Genomic DNA, 25,681 nt, shown 5'->3' with positions numbered 1-25,681 from the left:
TTTCTGTCTTGTTTGTTTTCCCCTCAGGATGAGATGATCCTCGACCTTCATGTATTCACAGTAAAAGGTTTTGTTTAGGCTTTATGAACACAGAGTCATATTTAAAATAAACAAACACAAACAAACAACTCACCGCCAGCTCGGGTCTCGTGGAAGCAGACGAGACAGACGATTAAAACAGTCCTCCACATCTCGTCAAGATTTGGACAGAGCAGCAGCGATCCTGTAGATGATGTTGGATTGTTCGCTTACAGAGGCGGAGAGATAAACATGAAACTCAGAGAGAGCGTGTCGTGATTCTGTCTGATTGATGGGGAAAGCTGCGGGGGGGCAGAGGATCTGTCTTCCGGGACCGCGAGGCTTAGTATTTTCCCCCGTAATTTTTGTTTCACGGAAATGAACACACTCGACGTGACTGATCATAACCTCCTCTGCCTTTTTCCCTTAAAAGGACGGAGACAGGAAGAGAAGAGACATACAAAGACCAGGACCCAGCTACATACAAAGATCAGGACCCAGCTACATTTAAAGACCAGGACCCAGTTACATTTAAAGACCAGGACCCAGCTACATTCAAAACCAGGACCCAGCTACATACAAAGACCAGGACCCAGCTACATACAAAGATCAGGACCCAGCTACATACTAGACCAGGACCCAGCTACATTCAAAGACCAGGACCCAGCTACATTCAAAACCAGGACCCAGCTACATACAAAGATCAGGACCCAGCTACATACTAGACCAGGACCCAGCTACATTCAAAGACCAGGACCCAGCTACATACAAAATCCGGACCCAGCTACATTTACAGACCAGGACCCAGCTACATTCAAAGACCAGGACCCAGCTACATACAAAGACCAGGACCCAGCTACATACAAAGACCAGGACCCAGCTACATTCAAAGACCAGGACCCAGCTACATACTAGACCAGGACCCAGCTACATACAAAGACCAGGACCCAGCTACATACAAAATCCGGACCCAGCTACATTTACAGACCAGGACCCAGCTACATACAAAGACCAGGACCCAGCTACATACTAGACCAGGACCCAGCTACATACAAAGACCAGGACCCAGCTACATTCAAAGACCAGGACCCAGCTACATACTAGACCAGGACCCAGCTACATACAAAGACCAGGACCCAGCTACATACAAAATCCGGACCCAGCTACATTTACAGACCAGGACCCAGCTACATACAAAGACCAGGACCCAGCTACATACTAGACCAGGACCCAGCTACATACAAAGACCAGGACCCAGCTACATTCAAAGACCAGGACCCAGCTACATACAAAGACCAGGAACCAGCTACATTCAAAGACCAGGACCCAGCTACATACAAAGACCAGGACCCAGCTACATTCAAAGACCAGGACCCAGCTACATACAAAGACCAGGACCCAGCTACATTCAAAGACCAGGACCCAGCTACATACAAAGACCAGGACCCAGCTACATTCAAAGACCAGGACCCAGCTACATACAAAGACCAGGAACCAGCTACATTCAAAGACCAGGACCCAGCTACATACAAAGACCAGGACCCAGCTACATTCAAAGACCAGGACCCAGCTACATACAAAGACCAGGACCCAGCTACATACAAAGACCAGGACCCAGCTACATTCAAAGACCAGGACCCAGCTACATTCAAAGACCAGGACCCAGCTACATTCAAAGACCAGGACCCAGCTACATTCAAAGACCAGGACCCAGCTACATACAAAGACCAGGACCCAGCTACATTCAAAGACCAGGACCCAGCTACATACAAAGACCAGGACCCAGCTACATACAAAGACCAGGACCCAGCTACATTCAAAGACCAGGACCCAGCTACATTCAAAGACCAGGACCCAGCTACATTCAAAGACCAGGACCCAGCTACATACAAAGACCAGGACCCAGCTACATACAAAGACCAGGACCCAGCTACATTCAAAGACCAGGACCCAGCTACATTCAAAGACCAGGACCCAGCTACATTCAAAGACCAGGACCCAGCTACATTCAAAGACCAGGACCCAGCTACATACAAAGACCAGGACCCAGCTACATTCAAAGACCAGGACCCAGCTACATTCAAAGACCAGGACCCAGCTACATTCAAAGACCAGGACCCAGCTACATTCAAAGACCAGGACCCAGCTACATTCAAAGACCAGTGTGTCTCTCTCTCTCTCTCAGACCAGAGTCTATCCCAAGCACTTCATATACAGTAACAGATCATCTTAGTTGTAGTTTTTTAACACCACACACACACACACACACACACACACACACACACACATACTTCAGTGACAGTTATATGTATATATTTACTTAAAGATTGCAGTAACACACTCATGCACAGACACACATGTTGAATGAAGAGTTGGCACATCACTTCCTTGTTACCTAAGATTTGGAAAACATTGGTGCATTTAAAGTCCTTTCGACCACTATTCTTACCTGTGATAATGAAAGTTGGGACCTTCCGTCACAGATTATCATGGAGAGCTCTTCATCTCATCAGGGTGTTTATCAGCTGACTGCATGGATGCCAACTTCCGGGTATAGGTGACAGTCCGGTGCTGGTACCTGGTCCACACCTGGTCCAGGACTCACAGGCTGCCCGCTGTGTGACCATTTAGTGGGCTTACCTGCAGACTGAACTCGGTGGAGTTACCCACAGTGCTCAATGATGTAACGCAGAAAAGGTGGATTCCTGGGAAAAGGTTGAAGGTTGCAGGAAAACAAACACCATATAAAGAAGGGAGGGGCGTGTCATCTACGTCATCACGTCTGCAGACTTTATTTACACCAAGCGAAAGTTTGGAAACCACTTTACTCCGTCCACTGGAGAGAATAGTTACACACTCTGTATGTATACATGTATATTTACCAATCCCTAAGTGAACACGTATTAACATAAAGACAATAAATACAGTGAGAAACTATTTTTATTTATAATTAATTTAATTCAGTATTGATTTAATTATTTTTTGTAAAATCTCTGCAAAATATATCCAAAGGTTCATTTTTTATGGTTAACAAAAAATGTGGAAAATAATCAAAGTTGTTTAAAAAAGAAAAAAACTACTATTTTCTATTTTATGAATATATTTTCATCTTCATAAAAGGGGAAACTCACTGACAAACTTTTTTTTAAACTGTAGGTCGGTGAGAGGAGTGCAGTCACATGGCGCCCCCTTGGGGAAGTTTCCTACTGGCACTTCTAAATTCTGACATTTTTGACCTCTGCTTCATGTGAAGGTTTTTAAGCTCTACTGTTCTGGGGCTTCAAGCTGCACATCAGTGCATCGGGATTGAAACCAACAACCCTCCAGGTCAGTTCCCAACCCGAGTCCCCACAGCTCATTCAAACATCACAGTTGTTTAAATCGAGTTGGTGGAGGGAATAAAGTTGTTTCACATCTGCATGTAAAAAAAAAAACAAAAAAAAACAATGACTCAGTTTTAGTAAATTGTTTTTAATTCCTGGGTGGAGACAGACTCTCTTATTAAAGTTTCATCAGATAAACATGGTGACTCTCCTGTAGGGAAACAGAATCACAGCCTCACACTCACATTTATTGGATTTCTAGTTTTCTCCATGAGGACCGACCTTTGTAAAAAAAAAAAAACCTTCAGCCACATTGTTTGGGTAACTTTCCTTCAGTTAACACGTTACGTTGACATCGTCCTTCACTGATGACCTCGTGCTGTTTAGCAGCCTGATACATCCGTGTGATTTCTGCTCCATGTCCGACACTTTCTCTTCTCCATCATGTTTCCCCTCACTGACGGTCGCTGAGGTAAATCGTACTGGAGAGTCCGGATTGTTCTTTGCCTCGATCAGAACTCCTCCTCCGCGCTCCGACAGCGGGATTGTTTGAGCAGCGTGAGGCGAGCCAGCACCTGGGCCACCGACAGCTCGCCGTGGACTTTGTTGTCCCTGGTGCGCACATTCACGCCGTTGGTCATCTTCTCCTTCTCTCCGACCACTGCCGAGAAAAAAACAGGTTTAAACACTGAAGACGTGTTGTTGTTCTAACGTTGAAAACAGGAGAGAGGAAGCTGAAGTCCTGAGAGGCCCATCATTTTGTCCTGCACTGTCACACCACCAGGGGGCAGTATTATATGACACAGGTGTCAGCTCGCCTTCTCTGTGTGTCTGTGGAAGAAGTTTAATTCCTCACTCGGCTAATTAGAAACTGGATTCTTTAGATGTGCAGCGTATTCGGGGACCGTGTGTCCTGCTGTGTGCACGATGAACAGAAATGAACCGGGCAGAATTTAAAACTGATCGCAGGCTTCTTCCGTTTTCTCACCCAGGATGAAGTTATACTGGGCCAACTGGGCGTTTCGGATCTTCTTGTTGAGGAGGCAGCTGGAGTCCAGGTCAGCGTCCGCCATGAAACCAGCTTCTGTGAACTGCTTACACACCTGACAGGACGACCAAACGATCACAGAGAGATGGAGTTAATGACAAAAAAAAAAAAACAGCATTAAAATGGGGTCCAAATTACACCTCTGGCTCGTTTGCTCTGGTCTGAATCACGGCGACATTTACACGAGGATCCAAACGTGTGATGTGCGTAAAAAGTAAACAAAGACTAGTCGACTCCTGATTGGCTGTGGCTGCTCCAAAGACACTTTGCTGTCTCTAAATGCACAGACGACGGCACAGACTGATGTCGGCTCTGCTCATCGCTTTTCACACTGTTTGCATTTTAATCACCATCGCCATGGATACGGCACAACTCCGGCTCAGACGTACCTTCTTGGCGTAGTCCTCACAGGAGGGGTTGACGGGCACCAACATGATCTGACGAGGAGAGAGCCACAGAGGCCTGGAGGAAAGACAGAGGACTTTAAAGAAGCCTTTACACCCACCCACCCAGGGACGCCTGGGTGATGCGTTGGAAGAATGCTATCGAGGGAAAAGGGCGTCGCTGAGTAAAAAAAAAAGATGGACGTGCACTAAAATGTGACATCGTAGTTAGTTTGTAAGTTCTCAAATGCAAGAACAGCTTTGAAGCGCCTCACCATTTCCCAGCGTAGTTTTCTGTGAGGATGGCGATCATCCTCTCCACCGAGCCCAAGATGGCGCGATGGATGATGACCGGTCGGGCCTTGTCATCGCCGTCCTTCCTGCAAAACACGTGCATCCCGAAGGCCGTTGAAGTGTGACGTTTTGAAGTTAAATTAGACCGTTTTTAAAACTTATTGGAGCCACGGAGCTGCAGGAAGGCGTGCAGCGCTGACTCACCCCACAAAGGTCAGGTTGAAGCGGACGGGCAGCTGGAAGTCGAGCTGAATGGTTGCACACTGGTGGTAACGTCCGATTGCATCTTTGATTTTAATGTCGATCTAGAAACAGAAACCGAAGAAAAGCAGAACTTTTTGACCCCTCAGAGAATAAAACTGATTTTCCGTGTGGCAGGAAGGATGAGGGAGGCGTCTGACCTTGGGCCCGTAGAAAGCACCGTCTCCTGGGTTGAGTTTCCACGGCTCCCCAAACTCGTTCAAGCTGTTCTCCAGTTGCTGTCAAAGACGAGACACGGATTGGCACAGAAACGACTGGGAAGCAGACCTGCAGAAACTTTCATCGTCTCTGAGTAGGTCCTCTCTGTGTTCAACGTCTGCACCACGACGATAAAATAACCTTTGAAGGTTCACAGTAACCATAGCAACAGACCCGGAGGTAAAGTTAACGCTCTCTTTGGAACGGGTCTGAGTGAGCTCAAAAACCCAGAGTTTCCCTCGTTTCCAGGGAAACGGACTCAGACTTTTTCACTGACAGAATCAAATGGTTCAGATCGGATCGTGGACGAGTCTCACGGATCGGGTCGATGTTCTTTGGATAAATAAATAAATACCGTAATTCCTCTCATAGCTCCTCAGCTCGCCGTGACTGTTCTGTGCCTCACAGGAGTCACTGACACAACTCTGATAACTGCAGGAAGTGTAGCAGACACGCTGTGTGTTTGCAGACTGTATCTTCAGTGTTTGGACCAAACAGTGCATGGTCCAAACACTGTAGATACAGTCTGCAAACACACAAACAGTGCAGTTTAAGTATCAGCACCAAGCTTTGCAAAGATCCTGCTTTTTGTATTTCCACTTAAACGCCGTCTCACACTTCAGAAGTCAGATCTTGTCGAGGTCAAACCGTAGCTTCAGATTCATTTCAAACACAGCTGGGTGCAGGAGGCCGTTTACCCGCTCAGCCTGATTCCACACGGCGATGTCGCCCAGAAACTTCTCTGGACGGGTGGAGAGGTGAAGCTGGAAGGAGAATCCAAACACGTCGTAAACACAGCGGAGGAAATCCAGGCAGCCCTTCATCTCCGTCTCGATCTTAAAAAACAAAAAAAGAGGATTCACATTGAAAGGAAGAAGTTCACGATCAGCAGAAAATAAATGATGTCCAACTTGTGTTAAAGCACGGAACAAAAACGCAGACAGCCCGCATGTGGTCACCTGATCCATGGTGCAGAAGATGTGGGCGTCATCCTGCTGGAAGCGCCGCACTCTGGTCAGCCCCGTTAGAGTTCCCGACAGCTCGTTTCTGTGCAGGACGCCGAAGTCCGCCAGCCTCAGAGGAAGCTCCCTCCACGAGCGAGGCCTGTGGCCGAACATCAGACTACGGGACAGAGGAGGAGCGAGCAATCAAACGCCTGAGACGCACTGATGTCTGATAGTTGTCAAACGTGTTGTGAATGTACCAGTGTCCCGGGCAGTTCATGGGCTTGAGTGCAAAGACGTCCTCCTCCACCGGGAAGGAGAACATGTTCTCGCTGTAGTGCTGCCAGTGGCCCGACGTCTCCCACAGTTTGCTGTTGTAGATGTTCGGGGAAGCAACTTCCTGAAAGCCTCTTCTCCAGTACTCGTCCTGGCAAATCAGAGAGGAACCACGTCAACAAGAAAAGACTGGCAGAGGAATGGCTCTGCTCAGGTTAAAATATAGACACCACTCAACTACAACAAGAAAATGGTTGACGTGAAAAAAAATTAGTTTTGCAACTTTCGCTTCGTAAAAACATTGAAACATGAATTGCAATTTTTTATTAATTTTTTTTTTTTTTCCGAAAAGCTGCCACGAAGTAAGACCGTAAAAAATAAAGGAAATCCTGGAGGGACTTAAGATTGGAGATGCTTTTGAAACACGGAGAGAGGTAAGAACGCAGAAAGCTTTACAGACCCATGCAGAGCTGGCTAAACACTGAAGCTACAGTGTCCACCACATGCAGAGCTGGCTAAACACTGAAGCTACAGTGTCCAACACATGCAGAGCTGGCTAAACACTGAAGCTACAGTGTCCAACACATGCAGAGCTGGCTAAACACTGAAGCTACAGTGTCCAACACATGCAGAGCTGGCTAAACACTGAAGCTACAGTGTCCACCACATGCAGAGCTGGCTAAACACTGAAGCTACAGTGTCCACCACATGCAGAGCTGGCTAAACACTGAAGCTACAGTGTCCACCACATGCTGACCTGTGTGAGAGGAGGGGGGGAGACAGCTCTCTGTGATGATTAGAGTTTAGACTGCAGTACACATTTTAAACACCAGGGGGCAGAGTTACTGCTCCTTAAATCAGGGAATCCGTACGATTAAAAACAAACTTGTAGAGTCCAGATCAGTGTGAGGAGAAGCGAGGCTTCATTCAGCTTCTTACCCTGATGAACTCGGTGAGCGTGTTGTAGATGTAGGCGCCGCGTGGCATGAAGAAACAGCTGCCAGGGCTGAGATCATGGAAGAAGAACAGCTCCTGATCCTGTGAAGCAAATCACTTCTTTAAAGATCATCCTCAAAAAAAAAAAAAAAACCTGCAGGTGAAACGATGACAAACTAAAATCAGTGAGTGCAGCTGAAGAGGAGGACGAAGACGTGGAGGCCGAGCCCTCATTGGTGATGTGATGTGGGACTCGTGTGGACCCCATCTAAAGACCACAGAAGGAGACTCTGACGAGGACTGAATCCTTAAAGGACTTGTGTCAGTCGTCTCTTCTTACAAATAAGAATCACAACCTCCTTTGTTGTGGGGTTTCAGGTTTCGGGTCCAGGCCGCAGCCGCCCGGTCTGCCTGCTCCCTCGTGACTCACTTTGCCGATCTTGCGATGGTCTCGGTTCTTGGCCTCCTCCTGAAAGCGTTCCCACTCCTTCAGCATCTTGGAGTCAGGGAAGGAAATCCCGTAGATCCTCTGTAAAGTCTCCATGTCGGAGCGGCCCTCCCAGTAGGTAGCAGAGTTCTGACGACAGACGGGTAAAAGATGAGTCATCAGCACTTTCTCAACAGACTCGATATGAGACACAGCAGGGCTGATATTCAGGACGCGCTAAGACTTTTATAAAACAGTTGTTAGCTTCTAGGTCCTTCGATTCTATGTTGAAAACTTCTCAGCTGGCGACATAGACAAGGGAATCCTTTCACAATAAAGGTCCTTGTTTAGGTGAAATAAACGAGGGAATCCCTCCACAATAATGCTGCTTAAACCTGAAATAAACGAGGGAATCCCTTCACAATAAAGGTCCATGTTTGGGTGACATAAACAAGGGAATCCTTTCACAATAAAGCTCCTTGTTTAGGTGAAATAAACGAGAGAATCCCTCCACAATAAAGCTCCTTGTTTAGGTGACATAAACAAGGGAATCCTTTCACAATAAAGCTCCTTGTTTAGGCGACATAAACAAGGGAATCCCTCCACAATAAAGCTCCTTGTTTAGGTGACAAACGAGGGAATCCCTCCACAATAAAGCTGCTTAAACTTGAAATAAACGAGGGAATCCCTTCACAATAAAGGTCCTTGTTTGTGTGTGTGTGTGTGTGTGTGTGTGTGTGTGTGTGTGTGTGTGTGTGTGTGTGTGTGTCTCACCTTGTATATCTTCATGGCTTTGATCTTGCCCGTGTGTCTGACATGGGGGCCTCTGCACAGGTCGATGAGGGGCCCGCATCTGAACAGGATCCAGGAGTCACACACAGATTACAAACACCTCACATGTGATTTGACTGTGCACAGGCACGCCGAGTGTTTCTCACCGGTAGACTGTCGTGGTCGGCGTGGTGACCTTCTCGTTCAGGATGCGACACTTGAACTTGTTGTACTGAAAGATTCAAACAAAGCTTTTCTCATCACGCGGAGGCGGACCCTGCACTCATGTGGCGTCGACACAACGAGTTCAGAGTTGGTAAACGATCACGTCGGAACGACTCGGAGAAGAATTAGGATGCCCGACTTGTCGATTAATTTTATTTGAATTATTTTTACTTGAACATATTTTAAGTTTTAAGCCTGAATGCAGCAGAGGCTCCGCCTACTTCTCACCTTGAACATCTTCAACAGCGTCTCCTTGCTGACCTCCAGCCTCTCAAAGGGCTGTTTGTCCTTCACCACAGCCTTACACAGAGTCTCCAGGTCCCCGAACTCAACACTGGACACGCCCCTGGAAGCAGCAAACACGTCTTTTACTTCTTTATTGAAAACAAACGAGATTCAAAGAAGACAGAAATGAACGCTTCGGGGGAAAATGCACCAATTTAAACATTCATTGGTGGGCCGCAGCCTTCGAAGGGCGTGGTCTTCTCGGCCCACGAAGGTTTGTGTGCAGAGTGTGTGTGAAAACATTCGCTCACTTCTGTCCATCCAGGAACATGTCGTAGTAGAAACCGTTCTCAATGGGGGGTCCGTAACACAAACAGCCTCCATAAAAGCGCTCCATGGCCTCGCCCAGGATGTGAGCGCTCGAGTGCCAATACACCTGAAGACAAAAAGAAGATCCACAAATCACCTGAGGTACAGCCGACCATGTGGGACGCACGAGGCTGGAGCGTCGTCTCACGCTCGTGCACGGTTTAGACGCTGCATCAGGACCGACAGGTTCAGAGGTCAGACTGTGCGGCCTCGGCCCTGTGCTGCAGGTCGCCCCCTGCTGGCGTAGTCTAGACAGTGTATGTCTTAACGCCCCGCTCCTCCTGAGCTGCAGGATGTGTTTCCATGAGGTTACGACGTGCAAACACGGCGCTAACGTGTTTCAGATCATTAAAATAAAAGCAGGTGTTCTGGGTCAAAGGTCAGACCCTAGCGTACGATTGGACACCTGAAAGGATGATCTTTAAAATGAGAAAAAGTTCTCACCGCCTGTGCATCCTCGTTGTCAAAGCGTAGGATCTCCAGAGAGCAGTCCTGCTCCAGAGGTCTGTCCAGGTCCCACAGGTCTCCGTTTACCCGGGAAATCACTGCGTTGTCAGCCAGACCCTGACTGAAAAAAAGTGTAAAGAAAGTCGCGTTCAAAGAACTCGGTCAACATTTCATGTCATCTCTTCAGTCGAAATAAGCGGAAACTGTGAAACAACCCTTCATCATTAGTGGGAAAATAAAAAACCTGCACTCGGAGGTTAAATCTCTCACTTACCTGATATCACAAGCTAGCTGGTACGGCGTGCTGATCCAGGCCTTCCCCTCCAGCCGCCGCCCGTCAGGCAGCTCCACGGTGATGGGTGTGCTGCGGGCAGCTTTCTCCTGCAGCAGGGCGTCGCTCTCCTTCTTCAGCTGCTCGTACAGACCGAGGCGCTGCGAGATGTACTCAGGCCAGGGCTTCAGCTGCAGCGAGACAAACACGAGGATAAGAATCTACACGCATTCAGCCCGTCCACAGACGGAGGCCGCTGACGGATCACTGACGGGCCAGTTTGTGAAGGTGCAAAGGACGAACGCTTCAAAGCGAAGGAGTGCTTTAAAATGTTTTTTTTACAATATTAACACTCTGTTGTACTTTAATGATGCACCTTGTGTTACGTTGGTATCTATGGCTGCTCTGTGTTCGTCCTGCTTACTATAAATAAAAAACAGCATCCTCGTCTCCATGCGTTAGAGAAAGAGAGTGTCGTGTAAATATTCTGATTGTTCTTACATGAATAATTCAAACTCCTTCACAATAATCACCTCTTTCCCTCCTCCTCCTCCTCCTCCTCCTCCTCCCTTCTCCTGCTTCTTCTCCTTCTTGTTGTTTCCATCAGTTGGTTTTTTATCCGGGGGCGGCACCTGTCCACACAAAGAGAAGGGTGTGAGTGTGTGTGTGTGTGTTTTATTCCACACAGCTCAGTATCTCTGCACGCATTGAAGCGACACACACACGGCTCATTTTACTTCCTGACACACTGATTTCATGGTCGTCTAAAAACACCATCATTGAACAAAATCTGATCGGCTTGAATGTTTGCACCCACGTGTCGTCCCCTCACAGCCGTCAGCACACAGGTGAAGTGGGCAGGTTCCCACGTCCTCAATGAACGGGAGTCCGTTGGTTTGTTTTTTAAAAGTTTGAGCATTTTTGCGATTAACAGCTTGGACTAAATATTCTCAGCATTTTGCTTTTTGTGGTTTTTCGGGAAGGGAGAAATAAAACGATGAATGATGGGAGAAAGGTTGTATAAAGTCAAATAACATGTCAGATGTTCATTGTACTCACACACACTGATTTGATTTGACCATTAGATATACTGGACTGTAGTTGTTTGTTTTTTCTGGAGCTGTGATTCCCTTTGTGTCTCACTTTAGACTTCATATTAATATCAGTGAACATGGCAGCATGCATCCAAAGTGTGACTGCAGCACTGAGGTAGGCAGCTATTTCTGGAGGTGGCTGTAGTTTGTTATTTGGCTCCACATGAGAGAGGCCCTTTATAACACTGATGCAACCTGCTGCAACACTTCTTCATATGTCTGCCTGTAGCTCCGTACAGTCCCTGAACACATCATTCCTACCTTATTGTTAGTCGTCTTCTCTGCACTGGTAGTTTTCTGCAGAGCTTTCCCATTCTTCACTCCTGCTGCTTTCTGTCCGTGCGCTTCCTGCAGACCTGCCTCCTCCTGCAGAGCCGCCTCCTCCTGCAGAGCCCTCCGGAGGTGCAGCAACCGGTACTTCAGCTTCTCGTTGTCGGCCTGCAGGCTCTCCAGCTCCGGGGAGATGGAGGTACCCCCCGCGGGGTCCACGCCTCGGATCAACCCGTCCCTGAGCGCGCAGATCTCCGCGGTGAGGAGGACAATGTGCTCCTCTTGAGCGGTCAAACGTGCAGCCAAGCGCTCCGCCATCTTTAAAGGACCATCATATCAGGACGACAGCTGACTTCCGGTGAGGGGTTTGGAAATAAAAGCTGAACAAGAAAGAAAACAAAACAACATTTTAAATTATCTAATAATATTCAAGATCTCCCCATAAAGAAATGTTGATAATGTGTGTTTCATTCTGTATTGGGACTTTTTAAAATTAAGAAACAAACATCATTATTACTCTCTCTCTCTCTCTCTCTCTCTCTCTCTCTCTCTCTCTCTCTCTCTCTCTCTCTCTCTCTATATATATATATATATATATATATGTATATGTATGTATGTATGTATGTATATATATATATATATATATATATATATATATATATATATATATATATATATATAAAACCTTTAATTTACAGACCATGAACAACAACAGATGTGATGATTATTGAGACAATAAATGAATATAAAGTAATATACCAGATGGAAGAGGGCTCCTACTGCACTAACTCAACATATTTGCCCTGAAAACATTAAAATGTGTTTACTTTACTGCTAAATAATTCAGTGTTCATATTTATTTGAGGTGATGACACATCCTGATCCACTCCACACCAGCAGGTGGCAGTAATGCACCAACCCGTAGTTTGTCAACTCCCAATAAAAACACAGAAGAAGAAGAAGAAGGTGATCAGCTGATCTGTGCGGCGCAGCGTGAAGCTGGCATGTAAACATTGATGCATGTCCTCTGGATTGATCAGCCTACAGGTAAGAGTCAGATCTTTATGTCTTTATTTAAATTAATACAAGTCCTCCCAGCTGAGCTTTAATTGAAGATACATTTAAAAAAGATAAAAACATTATATATCTCTGAAGGTAGCAAGCTAAAGCTTAGCTCCCAAACTGAGGAATAAAATGTGTTTAAAGGATTATTAATACTTAATAAATCATCAGAGAGATTCATTAAAGTCACAATAAGAGCTTTAGAAAAACAGAATCATCTCATACAGTTTAATTTAAATATTAGTCTGTGTCATATTTACACGAAAGACTCACAGCAGCAAGAATAGGAGTTTATTTTATATGTAAAGTTTTATTTTGAAAGGTTGCAGGTACAGGTAAACAGAGGCTTTAATCACGGGTCAAAGTTACACCTGATTTATTCTAGAAGACGAGCTGGTGTCTTTTGAGTTTAAAGAAGGAAAGAGAAACTCTACAAGTGGTCAAACTTGTTCTGAGCTCTCCTGCTGATTCATCAAACATGGAATTAAAACTTTAATTTCCAACAAGAGTATCTCCGACAAGGCAGGAGCTAAAAAGGTTCCTCTAAACGGGTCAAGGAACTACAATATTTCCAGCAGTGATGTTTCTGTAAAAAAAGGGGGAGGGGCTCTAAAAGCTCCTTGAAAGGTAAAAACAAACAAACAGAAGCTGATTGTAAAAGAAGAGAGCCACACGAGAAATAAAAAAAGGTAATAAAAACATTGAGCCCTTTAAAGAGGATCAAACCTTTAAACCACCAAAAGATGAACGCCACCGCCTCCGGCCCCGCCTTCTCCTGGGAGAAGAGATTCGGAGGTATGACCACGTTCTTGTCTCTGCAGTCAGAACTCTGCTCGCACGTCGGATGTTGGCGTCATCATGGCTTCAGCCTCCAGCTTCGCTCCACCAAAACTGTCCGGCTTCATCCTCACCGAGCGGCTGGGCAGCGGAACCTACGCAACGGTCTACAAAGCCTACAGGAAGGTGGGCCCACACACACACACACACACACACACACACGCGCACACACACTATTCGAGCCTGAACATCCTCTGTGGCTGCGCAGGGCGACAGTCGGGAGGCGGTGGCGGTGAAGGTGGTTGCAAAGAAAAGTCTGAACAGATCGTCGACAGAAAACCTGCTGACGGAGATCGAAATCCTCAAGACGATGCGCCATCCTCACATCGTCCAGCTAAAAGACTTTCAGGTATTAGAGGTCATCAGAAGGTCAATACGTGAGCGGAGACGGTTGCAATGACTCGCGTTCATAAAAAGGATGAATGATGATGTGTGAGTTGTTCTCTCAGTGGGATGCAGAGAACATTTATCTCATCCTGGAGTGGTGCTCCGGCGGAGATCTCTCGAGCTTCATCCGCAGCCGCAGACTTTTACCTGAGAGGGTCGCACGCCGCTTCCTGCAGCAGATGGGTGAGTCAGACGCCTCTTCATGTCAGATCGGAAGTCATTAAAAAAATCACCCCAAATCACACGTGTGTGTGTGTGTGTGTGTGTGTGTGTGTGTGTGTGTGTGTGTGTGTGTGTCTCTGCACAAACAGCCTGTGCACTCCAGTTTCTTCATGAGCGAAACATTTCTCACCTGGACCTGAAGCCCCAGAATATTCTGCTCAGCGACTCGGTCCTCAAACTAGCAGGTGATGACATCATCACACGCCAGAGCAGATATTACATCACTGTGTTCGTCTGTCGACACACACACACACACACTCTTTGGAAACGCCACATTAGCGTTATCGTGGTTAGGGTTGAGTCATGTCGTGTGCAGCAGTTTGTCACGTCTTTAGGCGCCTTGGTCTGAACTTTCTGGTCTGGTCTCAGATTTCGGTTTCGCCCAGTACATGTCCCCGTGGGACGAGCAGAGCGCCCTGAGAGGCTCGCCTCTCTACATGGCTCCTGAGATGGTGTGTCGACGTCAGTACGACTCCAGGGTCGATCTGTGGTCGGTGGGAGTCATCCTCTACGGTGAGTTTTATGTGGCCTGGCAGTCTAACTCATGTCCTGAAAGGGACCGCCATATTGACGCTCCCTGTGGCGTTACGCAGGGACGAAGTGATCCGCCCTTTTCAGCGTCTTCAGAGGTTGCAGTTACCTTTGTGTTTTAAAGTCCACGTCGTTTGTGTGTGTGTGTGTGTGTGTGTGTGTGCGTGCGTGCAGAGGCTCTGTTTGGGCGAGCGCCGTTTGCATCGAGGTCGTACGCCGAGTTGGAGGAAAAGATTCGGAGTAACCAGCCTGTGGAGGTGAGTGATCATGAACGACTCACCTTTCATCCCGTGGAGCTCAGAGGCCCTCGGCACTCCTCAGGATTTGCGTGGGGGATGTTCAGCGTTTAACCACTAGAGGGCGCCCTTTCACACATTGTTCGAAGGAGCACTGGCAGTAGAGTCAGAGCTCATTAGAACATCAGAAATGATCATGACAGTGAGGAGCAGAAGTATTTAAACAACCTGCGATTTTGTGACAGAATTAAAAAAAAAATCTGGAAATCACAGTGTTTGATTTTTAAATAATTTGTTTGTATTTTATTGCTGCACATATTTGAACACCTGAAAATCAGCAAGAATTCTGGCTCTCAAAGACCCGCTACTCTCCTCCACTTATTCATCTGAACTCATTCTGTCTCTCACAGTGGAAATGTATGATCAACATGAGATCCTGCTAAATCGCAGTGTGTTGGAATACTTCAGTTCCTCACTGTACGTGTGATGGGTGAATCGGAGGTTTCAAGGCTTGAAGCAGAAAGTCGTCGTTGTATCTTTGTCCTGATTGGCTGAATAGGGACTCACATAGTTTTAAGGTCATCTTTTGATAAAAAGTGGTGACGTGAGACGGGAAAGGTCTGCTGTCCTTTTCCCCGGCGCCATCCTGTGGATAGAGTGGAACATGATAAGGTCGTGTTTTGTGCATCAGCTCCCTCCCGGGGCCCGGGTCTCCAAGGACTGCAGAGACCTTCTGCTGCGGCTGCTCGACAGAAACCCAGACTCCCGGATCACCTTCGCCGAGTTCTTCGCCCATCCTTTTGTGGATCTGGAGCACATGCCGAGTGCAGAGAGCATCGGGAAAGCGGTGAGAAAATGAGTCTGAGCAAATGTGTGAGGAGGTCGGAGTTCATGCACTGTGTGATGCCACTTCCTGTTTCCTGTCTGCAGAAGGAGCTGGTTTTGCAGGCCGTGCAGAAGGACCAGGAGGGGGAGAGGTCGGCCGCTCTCTCTCTGTACTGCAGTGCCCTCGAGCACTTTGTCCCTGCTGTTCACTGTAAGAGTAACCACCACACGTATGTCCTCTCCAACAATGCCCCACATCAAATCACAACTTCTCTTCCTCGCTCCACAGACGAGACGGACCGACAGCGTAAAGACGCCCTCAGACAGAAGGTAAGCCTTGAAGCGCTCCCCGCCTTCACGTTCGGATTATTTCCTTTTTTTTCACTTGGTCTTTTTTCTCCTCATTATTACACTCCAGTGGCTTTCACTGGGAATGAATTCTCCTCTATTAAAACCATATGGAGAGGATGTAGAGCGTATGGCGTGGTTGACATGATTATGTTGAGTCAATGTAAGAGGACTCCCCGCAGGTCAGCCAGTACGCGTCCAGAGCCGAGGAGCTGAAAGCCCTGGTGGCCTCCGACAACAGAGCGAGCTTTGAGGAGGCGCGGACCTCCAGAGATGTCCTGCGAGGTAATGAAGCCGGCTCGCTGCGGCGGAGTCAAACATTCAAACACTTGATTTCAATTAAACCAGAGTTCAGCCTGTTTTTATTCCTGATCACGAGGGATGGGGATCAAAATCGGATTTGATTCAGAACCAAAAAAAATCCACAAATCTTGAGTTTAAGGATTCTGCGTCGAGCGGCGTTCACACACTGACGGCCGAGGCTGCTGTGTGAAGTCTCCGTCAGCATCAACTAATCCAATCACACGCCGCTGACGAAGCAGCGGGTCGACACGTAACCACTGAGCCACAGCGCCCGTGTCGCTCCGTTGTAATATGATAAAACGACACAAAGAAGAATTCTGTTTTTCAGTTTCTGAACATGTGGAAAGTTGTGATGTTAGGTGACATTTTATTAAAAAGATTTCCTGTGTGTGGCTGAGGCTGGATAAAAGCCAGTTAGCCGATGAAAAGTTTCACTATGATGCTGAACGCATCAGTAAAAACGACAGATTAGTTTCAGTGAGAAGTTGAAGAAGAAGAAGAGAAGATGTTTTTCGTTCTCCTGTTAAAAAATTAATAAATCACTTCTGTTCAATCTGTTTCTTCGCTCAGGAGTCTGGAAATGAATGACCTTAATCAGAAGTGTAATCCTGTATCAACATGCATCCAGAGAAGTGTGTGTGTTTACCCCGACCTCAGAGGTCAAAGGTCAGGTTGGGTGTCTCAGTGGGTTTGGTGTTTCTCCTCCCGGCTGTCTTTAAATAAATATGATGAAACCTGGAGTATCTCAAGTCCAGGTTACAGGAGTGTTTGTTTTTTAGAGTGATGCGTTCAGGTTCCTGTTTGATGCAAACTTTTTTCTCTCTCTTTAAGAAATGTCTCGAGATCGACCCCGGCTGCTGGCTGCTCTGGAGATGGCCTCCGCTGCCATCGCTAAGGTCAGGACATTCAGAGACACGAAGCGAACGCCCTCTCACAGCTCGCTCCAAAACAGCCTCTGTTAAAGGGAGGCGTCTGATTGGTTCATCAGATTGGTACCTCGTGGCAGACATTGGTCAAAGACTTACAAACTGATACAGATGACGGATTTACTTTGTTTGTTTTTCAGAGAGCATGGGTTATTAATTCAGGACCTAAAGACATTTTCAACCAGGATGTTAAAATGACCAACGCTGACTTTAAAGATCACTGGTGAACCAGAAACATCTACTTCCTGGTTCTCACAGTAATGTTCAGTGTAATTCTCTACCTTGTGTTAAAGGAGGAGAGTGGAGCGGAGGATCAGGAGGCCCTGGACGTGTACCAGCAGTGTTTAGGAGAGCTGCTGCTGGCGCTCGCAGGTAAATAAACGTCTTTATTCAACATCCAGAATCACCTGTCACCCTACAGAGAAACTCACCGGATCAATCAATATCTTAACCAGATGATCTGTGTTTTAAATGTGTGGGACAGTGGATAGAGTCAGGGAGAGAGACGATTCGAACCTGAGCCGCCCGCCCGTCGTAAACACATTCTCTTCCTCAGGTCGTCATGACTACGGTCAACTCCTTCATCAGGGATAATTCCCACGTCGTGTAATTCGTCCGCACGTGGAGACGCAGCGTCAGTCTTGAGTGCGTGCATGTTTGAGAGAAACTTCCCGCTCGCTGGATTGGCTCGGAGAGATTCAGGAAATGAGAGTGAGGAAGTGAGTTAGGAAGAGTGAAAGACTCTTAATGAAGGACAGACGGACGAAGACACTCCAGCGTCTCTCTCTCTCTCTGCGGCCTGGCGTCCATTCGGCCCCGGCTCATGAGCTCATCTGGGAGAGCGGCGTGAATGGAAGAGGTGGGATGGAGTGATCCAGATGTGGCTTTGAGTCGGGATCAGAGCCGGTGCCAGCGCCCCGTGTGTGGTACGAGAGCCCGAACATCTGTTTCCTATCCAGCCAGCTCACTTTATTTGTTTGTGTTATTGCACACTGGAAACAAATAAAAACTATTATCTCTCTTCTAAACATGAGCTCCGCTCTGCAGCTGGGGAGGAGATTTGTTGAACCAGTTTAAAGGTTAAAGCACTCGTGATGTTTCTGCTGATTTGTTGCCGACACGACGTCAGACTGTGTGCACCTTCTTCTCCCTCAACTTTAAAACGGGCTGCTGACACCGATTTGAATCTCTGCAAGGGGAATCATCGGTCATTTCTATTTAGCATATTTGGGTATTCTGTTTTTAGTCCAACATGAAGACAGAAGGATTTGTGTTTTCTTCGCCACACTAGAGGTGAGGTTTCAGGACTTTTTTTCCACACGCGTCCTCGGGAACATTTCAGGACAGCCTGAGCCTGTCCGAGTGAGCTGACGGAGAGAAGGCAGCAGGATATAATCAGGAGAATTCACCTGGAGCCAGTGGGGGGGGGGGGGGGGACAGGACACACGTGCAGCGCTTTTCCTCAAAAACACATCATGCAAGTGCTGCCGAGCGCACAGCCAACGCTATTATACCCGAAAAAAGAAAAACAAACGGCGATAGATGAATTCAGAGCAGCAAGAAATCCGATTCATCAGGTCAGTAAAAACAGTCGAATCAGCACTTTTACTTTACGTCTTATCTGAAACATCTGTGTTTCTATGAGCTAGAAATGCATGAACTATTGTCACCTTTAAACAACAATACTGGATGTGCTGGTACTCTCTCTCTCTCTCTCTCTAGCTCGCTCGCTCGCTCTCTCGGCAGCCTCGTTGTGTGGGCACAGTAAAAACCACCAGCAGGGCTGTGGGGAGGAAACATTGGGCCTTTTGTTTAGCTAAGAGCGCTTTGTTGCTCAGTTTCCCAACATGCCACCAGAAAGCTCTCTCTCTCTCTCTCTCTCTCTCCCTCCCTCTCTCTCCCTCTCTCTCTCTTTCTCTCCCTCTCCCTCTCTCTCCAGCATGTGAACACACTGGCCTACATTAGAACCATTTCCACCCTCGAGACTCCGGTCTGCACGCTAACGAAACCCAATCTTGTAGCTGACCTCTTCCTGAACAAACACAGTGATTAGTGACTGGACTCTTGCTCTGCTCATTTATCCTCCCTCTCTCCCTCTCTCTCTCTCTCCTCATGTCGAGCCAGCCGAGCCGCAGGGCCGCAGGAGAGAGCTGCTCCACAGCGAGGTGAGTGGGGGGAGGAGGGGCTTCTCGTTAAGTGCTCACGATAAGAGCGATCCATCACCTGTAAGGAGCCGCTTCATCACGCCGCCTCAGAGCCTTTAGCCAGCTGTCACATGTGCATGTTTGTCCGTATAGAAGCCAAATAATGTAATCAATCATCTTTATTACTGTTACACACACACACACACACACACACATCACTGCCTGCTTTATAATTGGATACTTAAAGGGGACAGTGAATTACATGAATACTTGTACTGGATCTGAAACCTCACTCGTGCACAGTCTGAAAACATCTTAAAGGTCATCGACCTTTAAATTTACCGTTTGAGTTCCTCTCACTCATAAAACATCTACAGTCTAAAGTCTGTTTTCCTCTGGTGCAAACAAAGGCAGGAACACGGCTGGAAACACGCTGAAGTTCAACCGTCTCAGACGATTCAGCAGAGTCCTCCAAACGATAAAACCTCCAGATACAGACTGAACGCATGTCGGCCGTTAAAGCTCCGCCCCCTCTCCCCCCTTTTTTTTTGTTGTGTGCGTCGTTCAGCATCGACAATATTTCACCGACGAATCCCCGGAGGCAGATGGAGGCTGGAGTGGGCCTCCCTATTTGAAGTTTTATTGAGCTTGTCTTAAGTAAATTCAGATGCGGGTGTGATAATCTAACACAGCATTAGAGGCGTGGGCGTGTGCGTGGGCGGGGGGATCAATCTGAAGCATGTGTGCATGTAAGAACCTAAAAGATCCAACATATGCTTCCATGACTGGCCTCCATGTGTATTCATATCTGCTGCACGCTTTTCAAAGCTGCGGCTCCATTTCCTGTCCCCTCGCCGTTTAACCACAGCGTTTATCCTTCCCGTGTGTGTGTTGATGTAGAGACGGAGCGTGTGTGAGGTCATGTTGTCGGGATGTAATACCACAAGGTTTAGGAATACGAAGGAAACGAATATTAAACGCCGTATTTGCAACCAAGAGCACGCCAAAGAGAGAGCGCTGTCTGAAATCGTAACGCTACATTAGCAGTGTTTAACGTACTTGAGCAACGTAGACGGCGTGCAGCAGTTTGCGTGCAGCTTTTGGTTATTGAAACCAAGAAATTACTCCGTATGCAGTTTTTATATCCTGTATTGTATGTTGTAGTTCTTCCTGTGATCTTGTAGTTCTCTTGTGATCTTGTAGTTCTCTGTGATCTTGTAGTTCTCTGTGATCTTGTAGTTCTTCCTGTGATCTTGTAGTTCTCTGTGATCTTGTAGTTCTCTGTGATCTTGTAGTTCTTCCTGTGATCTTGTAGTTCTCTGTGATATTGTAGTTCTTCCTGTGATCTTGTAGTTCTCCTGTGATCTTGTAGTTCTCTGTGATCTTGTAGTTCTTCCTGTGATCTTGTAGTTCTTCTGTGATCTTGTAGTTCTCTGTGATCTTGTAGTTCTCTTGTGATCTTGTAGTTCTTCCTGTCCAGTGCGGTTGAAAGCACGCCATCTGACTGAGTACGTCGGCAGTGCTGACAGACTGACTGTCCCTTTTAAACAGGAAGTCTTCAGTGTGTACTGAAGCGTCCTCGTCCATGTGGACTTGGTCCACATAATGGTCTCTGGTGATTAAAGGGATTGTGATTAAAGGTTGTGGTCCGAATAATGAACTGGAACAGATTGTGTTTGAGAGGCATGCCTGGAAGTCATCAGGTTCGATCTCCTGTGATCACAGCCCTCAGATGTTGCTGAAGTAATAACGAGTGATTGGCTAATACTACAAGCACGCCGCTTTCACACATGCAACACAAAACTCCTGAAGTCGACCAAAACTTAGGCTGGGTCAACGTCACACGTGAACGCATTGATATGAAGTCAATAAAGGTGTGTTTGACGTCCTCGGGGGGACGCCTCAGTCTGTCTCTGCAGCACAGAAGGATCTCAGCCACATACTGGCTCGACTTTTTCAAGAGGGTGTTTCTGAAATCGGCTTGAAGGAGGTTCGAGGAGCAGCCAAGAGCTGTAACGTCATCTGAGGACCGCAGCAAAGAGCGCCTTAAAGCACATGATGACAGCAGTTAGCAACAGCACATGTGCGCCATATGAAGCGTTGTCATAAATAACACAAAGACGAAGAAGTGCGTCGGTTTCATCTGATGTTTCCAAAGCGTTTGTTTCCCCCCGCACATCTAAAGGTTAGCACGTTCCCGTTTGTCCTTCCTCGAGTCCTCCGGGACTCGTCTTCACGCCGGCGGACCTCAAAGAGCGATGTCATCCAGCGGAGTGTTTAGCTTGTTGGTTCTGTGTTTGTCTTTAACCTCAAACTCATTAAAACCTCATAAGTGACGTTTAATTCATGATTATTACAAGATGAGGGTTCATAACGAGCTGTTAATAAAAGGAGACCGGGACCTGAGCGACGTCTCCCATTGGTTAGTGAAGGGTGCTCTGGAGGCCCTTTGATCGCCGTCTCCATGACAACAGGAGCTGAGGCGGGTTTTTATGCCTCCTGACAAACATCTTCTTTACATTTAAATTCCCCGGCCCTTTTGTCCTCATGAAGACGATAACTAATCAGAGCTCTTTGTTTTTCATGAAGCCGACTGTAAACATGTTGATCTCTGCTTTTTTTTTCAACGGGTGTGTACGTGACTTCCTCTAGTGGACACTTTGTGCACTTCAACATCAGCTTCACCGTTCAACACTCGAAGTTAAAGCTTGAGATTATATTTTCTTTGCAGCTGCGTTTACTTCTGTCGTATTCGCCGGTTTAAAAGACGTCCAATCCCTGAATTGTATCTGACGCTTACGCTCACGTGCTGCACTCTCATTGGCTGGAGGAAACAAACTAGCTCCGCCCAGAAACATCGCGAGTCAACCAGAACAAATCAGAAGAGTAGAATCCAGTCACACATGTACGGAGGCCCAGAAGGGACAAATGGCGAGGGAGTTTTATTTCATTTTATAAACGTATATGAAAGCATGAGTTTCAAATTATGACCACGTTTTCTAATCTTTCATCTTTTTTTTCTAGATTCAGAACCTCATGTCCAGAGCAGAATACCTCAAAAAGCACATCAAGGTATGTGTGCGTTCCTGTCCAGGTGTTCCTGATGTTACCTGTGAGTTGTGGTCGCTGACAGCTTCGTGTTTGTTTTTCAGATGCGGGAGACTCAGAGGGACGCGTCTCTGGATCGAGAGCCTCTTGCAGACTCTGTCAGAAGCTGTGAGTTTCCCAGCTGTTTGTGTTCAGGGGCCCAGTGGTTCATGTGCACGGCCCGCGTGCCGAGGATCTAGTCCTCAAAAGCGAGCAGCACGGTTAGAGTCCGATCTGTGGCTCGTTTCCAACATGTCATTCCCCCTCTCTCTCTCTGTCTCTCTCTCCCCCTTTTCTCTCTGTTCTCTCTCTATCTCTCCCCCTCTTACTCTCTCTCTCTCTCTCCCTCTGTCTGTCTCTCTCTCTCCCTCTCTCTGTCTCTCCCTCCCCCTCTCTGTCTCGCTCTCCCTCTGTCTGTCTCTCTCTCCCCCTTTCTCCGTTACTCTCTCTCTCTCTCTCCCCCTCTTACTCTGGCTCTGTCTGTCTGTCTGTCTGTCTCTCTCTCTGTCTCTCTCTCCCCCTCTTACTCTCTCTCTCTCTCTCCCTCTGTCTGTCTCTCTCTCTCCCTCTGTCTGTCTCTCTCTCTCCCTCTGTCTGTCTGTCTGTGTCTCTCTCTCTCTCTCTCTCTCTCTCTCTCTCTCTCTCTCTCTCTAAAATAAATGCATTAAATCCAAAGTAAACCTTGTGAGAGAGGAGCGTGTGCAGCCTCACTGCTGAGCACCTTAACGGAGGTTTGAAGGGCACGATGGTGAAATGAAGAGAAGATTGTAATAAAGTCTCTTTTTTTCCCTCCTGCTTGTAAAACCTGAGCCGTGCTCTCGCTGTGCCGGCCACCCTGCAGGACCGTCTGGCTCTTTGGTTTCATTTCAGTGCCGCCCCGGGCCGCTCTGTCCTCTGCCCTGTTGTAAAGCCGACCTTGTGAAAGCGAGTCTTGGTGTTTGCAAAGAGGTCTCTTTTCAACGTAAAAAAAACACACTTACAGAGGCGACGTCTGTTTACTTCATATGTCAGCGTTCTTTAGGAATCAATGCAATGAAGTTCAGCTGAAGAGATGACGTGCAGTAAAGGGCAGAGGTCGGATTCAAACCCACAACCGCTGCGAGGAGGACTGTAGCCTCTGTACGTGGCGTGCACGACACCGCCGCTCGCTGTTACATAAATACATGTGCAGCCTCATTCTTGGTGTTTTCTGCGCTCAGCTCTGGACGGGTAGTAGATACCTAAAGCCGAGTCAATTTCCTGTTCTCTGCAAGAAATTCCTGCGGGGTTATGAAGGAGGGGGGGGGGGTGCTCAAGTTTCACCAAGAACGTGACTTCTTCTTCTGCTGCTGTTGTTTTAATAAAACCGCCGTACGAGCTGGCACGGGGCCAACAGCAGCTGGAGAGGGTCGCAGAAACGCCCAAGTCTGTCTGCTGACCTGAGACTACACCGAGACACGCCGCAGGCAGCTAGCGTTTAGCATGTCCGGCTGCTCCCTCTCTCTCTCTCTCTCTCTCTCTCTCTCTCTCTCTGTGTCAGCGGCCGAGTTGATGCAGCGTCACCACTAAAAGCTGAAGCATTCACCCTGATCAGAAAACAAGGCTGAGAAGATATCTAAATAGTGTGAAAATAATGAGGCCGTTCTTCATTTACAGGACAAAGAGGGTTCTGTGTGAACGTTTCTTCGGGTCAACCTGAGGACAGAATTAAACACTGACATGTATCGATCTTTTGTTTTCTCAGCTTGCTGCGTTCAGTAAGACGTCGTCGCTCCATCACAGCACCTGTCAGTCAGCGCTCAGGTCCCACAGACTCCACCTGAGCAGGTTTCTGCCGGGGCCAAATCAAACCTGCAGCGCACCACATCCTACCCGAAGCTGAACACTGTGTGGGTGGGATCTCACCGCTGCCAGCTTCATGTGGGGACGGCTTCGGCTGACGCAGGAGACTCCATGATGCATCTGGCACTTTCAGCGCTTATTAATTGTTTTTGGAAGGAATTAAAAAAAAAAGTTTGGTAGGTTAAAAAAAAGAAGCTCTTGAATTTTAAAATGTTCAAACTGGTGAATGCAAAAAGTTCTTTTACTCTGTGATGTTGCAAATGCTCGGCCTCAAATCCCTCTCCCTGAATCACCATTGATATGTAAATACCGGACAGCTTGTATGACAATACCACAGTGTCATGGTAAACGAGTAAAAACCAAGGCTGCCGCATTTGTTTGAGCCGAAAACATCCCAGCAGTGTTCAGAGCACGTCCTGAAAACTGTGAAAACCTGCAAACACAATCACACAGGAGCTTTAACGTTTAAGAATCACGAGTACTAAAGACAATATAAACATGCACATTCCCCCCTCACTGCCTTTACTGCGGCTCGACCACAGCCTCACCAGGCTCTCCACCACGATGAGGGGAAAACTGGAGAGGTGCGGCCTCTGCCTTATTTACGCTGGACTCACATTTTCTTAGGTTTGGCAGCGGCTGCGTGTTTGAGGGGAAACGGCGAGTCGTGTGAAGCCTTCATAACTGGTCCTCTGTGAAATGGTGAACAGCTTAACAGGCTGATAATCCTCACTGTTGTAGGTCCACACGGGCTGTTTTGATCTCCAAAAAAAAAAAAAAAGGTTAAGCGCTTTGGATATTCAAAAAGGGAGCTTGACTTTGAAGATTCAGAGACGTGTCGGAAAAAAAGCTGGAACAGGATTTAGAGACGAAAAGTAAAAAACATCAAGTCTGCTGCTGGAAAGATTTCCTCACTGCTGTATTGTTTCATTTTTGATTTTGAATGTTTAACCAGCTGTGATTTTATACTTTGTGTATTTATTCGATGAGATATTCAATAAAAATCATTGTAACCTCTGAGCTCCGTGTTGTCTGGATGTTTCGAGGCAAACGCTCATCTCTCAGATCCGACAGAAAGACAAACGCTTGCTCACGATGCATCGTCGTCGTCGTCGTCATCTGGAAGGCCGCTCTGCAGAAACAGCTGGCTCATGTCCACGAGGGGAGACGTG

At 47.2% G+C, this 25,681-nt stretch overlaps 2 protein-coding genes and 1 long non-coding RNA gene across 3 annotated transcripts; 1 reads left to right on the top strand and 2 right to left on the bottom strand.

Moving 5' to 3' along the window:
- Positions 1 to 9: 9 nt before the first annotated feature.
- Positions 10 to 2,776, bottom strand: LOC306821235. Its single transcript, XR_013778761.1, has 3 exons — positions 2,468 to 2,776; positions 134 to 247; positions 10 to 45 (listed from the first exon to the last, which is right to left on the bottom strand). It is a non-coding gene; the product is annotated as an uncharacterized lncRNA (long non-coding RNA).
- Positions 2,777 to 3,469: 693 nt separating this feature from the next.
- On the bottom strand, positions 3,470 to 12,131 carry tars3 (threonyl-tRNA synthetase 3). Its single transcript, XM_079338717.1, has 19 exons — positions 11,772 to 12,131; positions 10,950 to 11,048; positions 10,420 to 10,607; positions 10,143 to 10,266; positions 9,641 to 9,765; positions 9,333 to 9,450; positions 9,047 to 9,111; positions 8,883 to 8,961; positions 8,112 to 8,258; positions 7,685 to 7,783; positions 6,730 to 6,896; positions 6,485 to 6,647; positions 6,224 to 6,361; positions 5,468 to 5,545; positions 5,271 to 5,371; positions 5,048 to 5,152; positions 4,779 to 4,851; positions 4,330 to 4,444; positions 3,470 to 4,002 (listed from the first exon to the last, which is right to left on the bottom strand). Exons 1-19 carry the CDS (start codon positions 12,096 to 12,098, stop codon positions 3,854 to 3,856), a joined length of 2,460 nt encoding a protein of 819 aa, XP_079194843.1. The 5' UTR covers positions 12,099 to 12,131; the 3' UTR covers positions 3,470 to 3,853.
- ulk3 (unc-51 like kinase 3) lies at positions 12,068 to 25,529 on the top strand. Its single transcript, XM_079338718.1, has 18 exons — positions 12,068 to 12,138; positions 12,646 to 12,827; positions 13,664 to 13,805; positions 13,888 to 14,028; positions 14,129 to 14,249; positions 14,378 to 14,473; positions 14,658 to 14,801; positions 14,994 to 15,076; positions 15,747 to 15,902; positions 15,986 to 16,091; positions 16,170 to 16,210; positions 16,411 to 16,513; positions 17,363 to 17,427; positions 17,751 to 17,829; positions 19,582 to 19,622; positions 22,626 to 22,673; positions 22,754 to 22,817; positions 24,412 to 25,529. The coding sequence occupies exons 3-18, from the start codon at positions 13,701 to 13,703 to the stop codon at positions 24,426 to 24,428; spliced, it is 1,410 nt and encodes a 469-aa protein (XP_079194844.1). The 5' UTR covers positions 12,068 to 12,138; positions 12,646 to 12,827; positions 13,664 to 13,700; the 3' UTR covers positions 24,429 to 25,529.
- The last annotated feature ends 152 nt before the right edge of the window (positions 25,530 to 25,681 follow it).

The sequence above is a fragment of the Symphodus melops genome (assembly GCF_947650265.1).
Source record: "Symphodus melops genome assembly, chromosome: 3".
Taxonomy (NCBI): Eukaryota; Metazoa; Chordata; class Actinopteri; order Labriformes; family Labridae; genus Symphodus; species Symphodus melops.
Note: the sequence above shows the minus strand (reverse complement) of the source record. Positions and strands in the feature narration are given on the sequence as shown.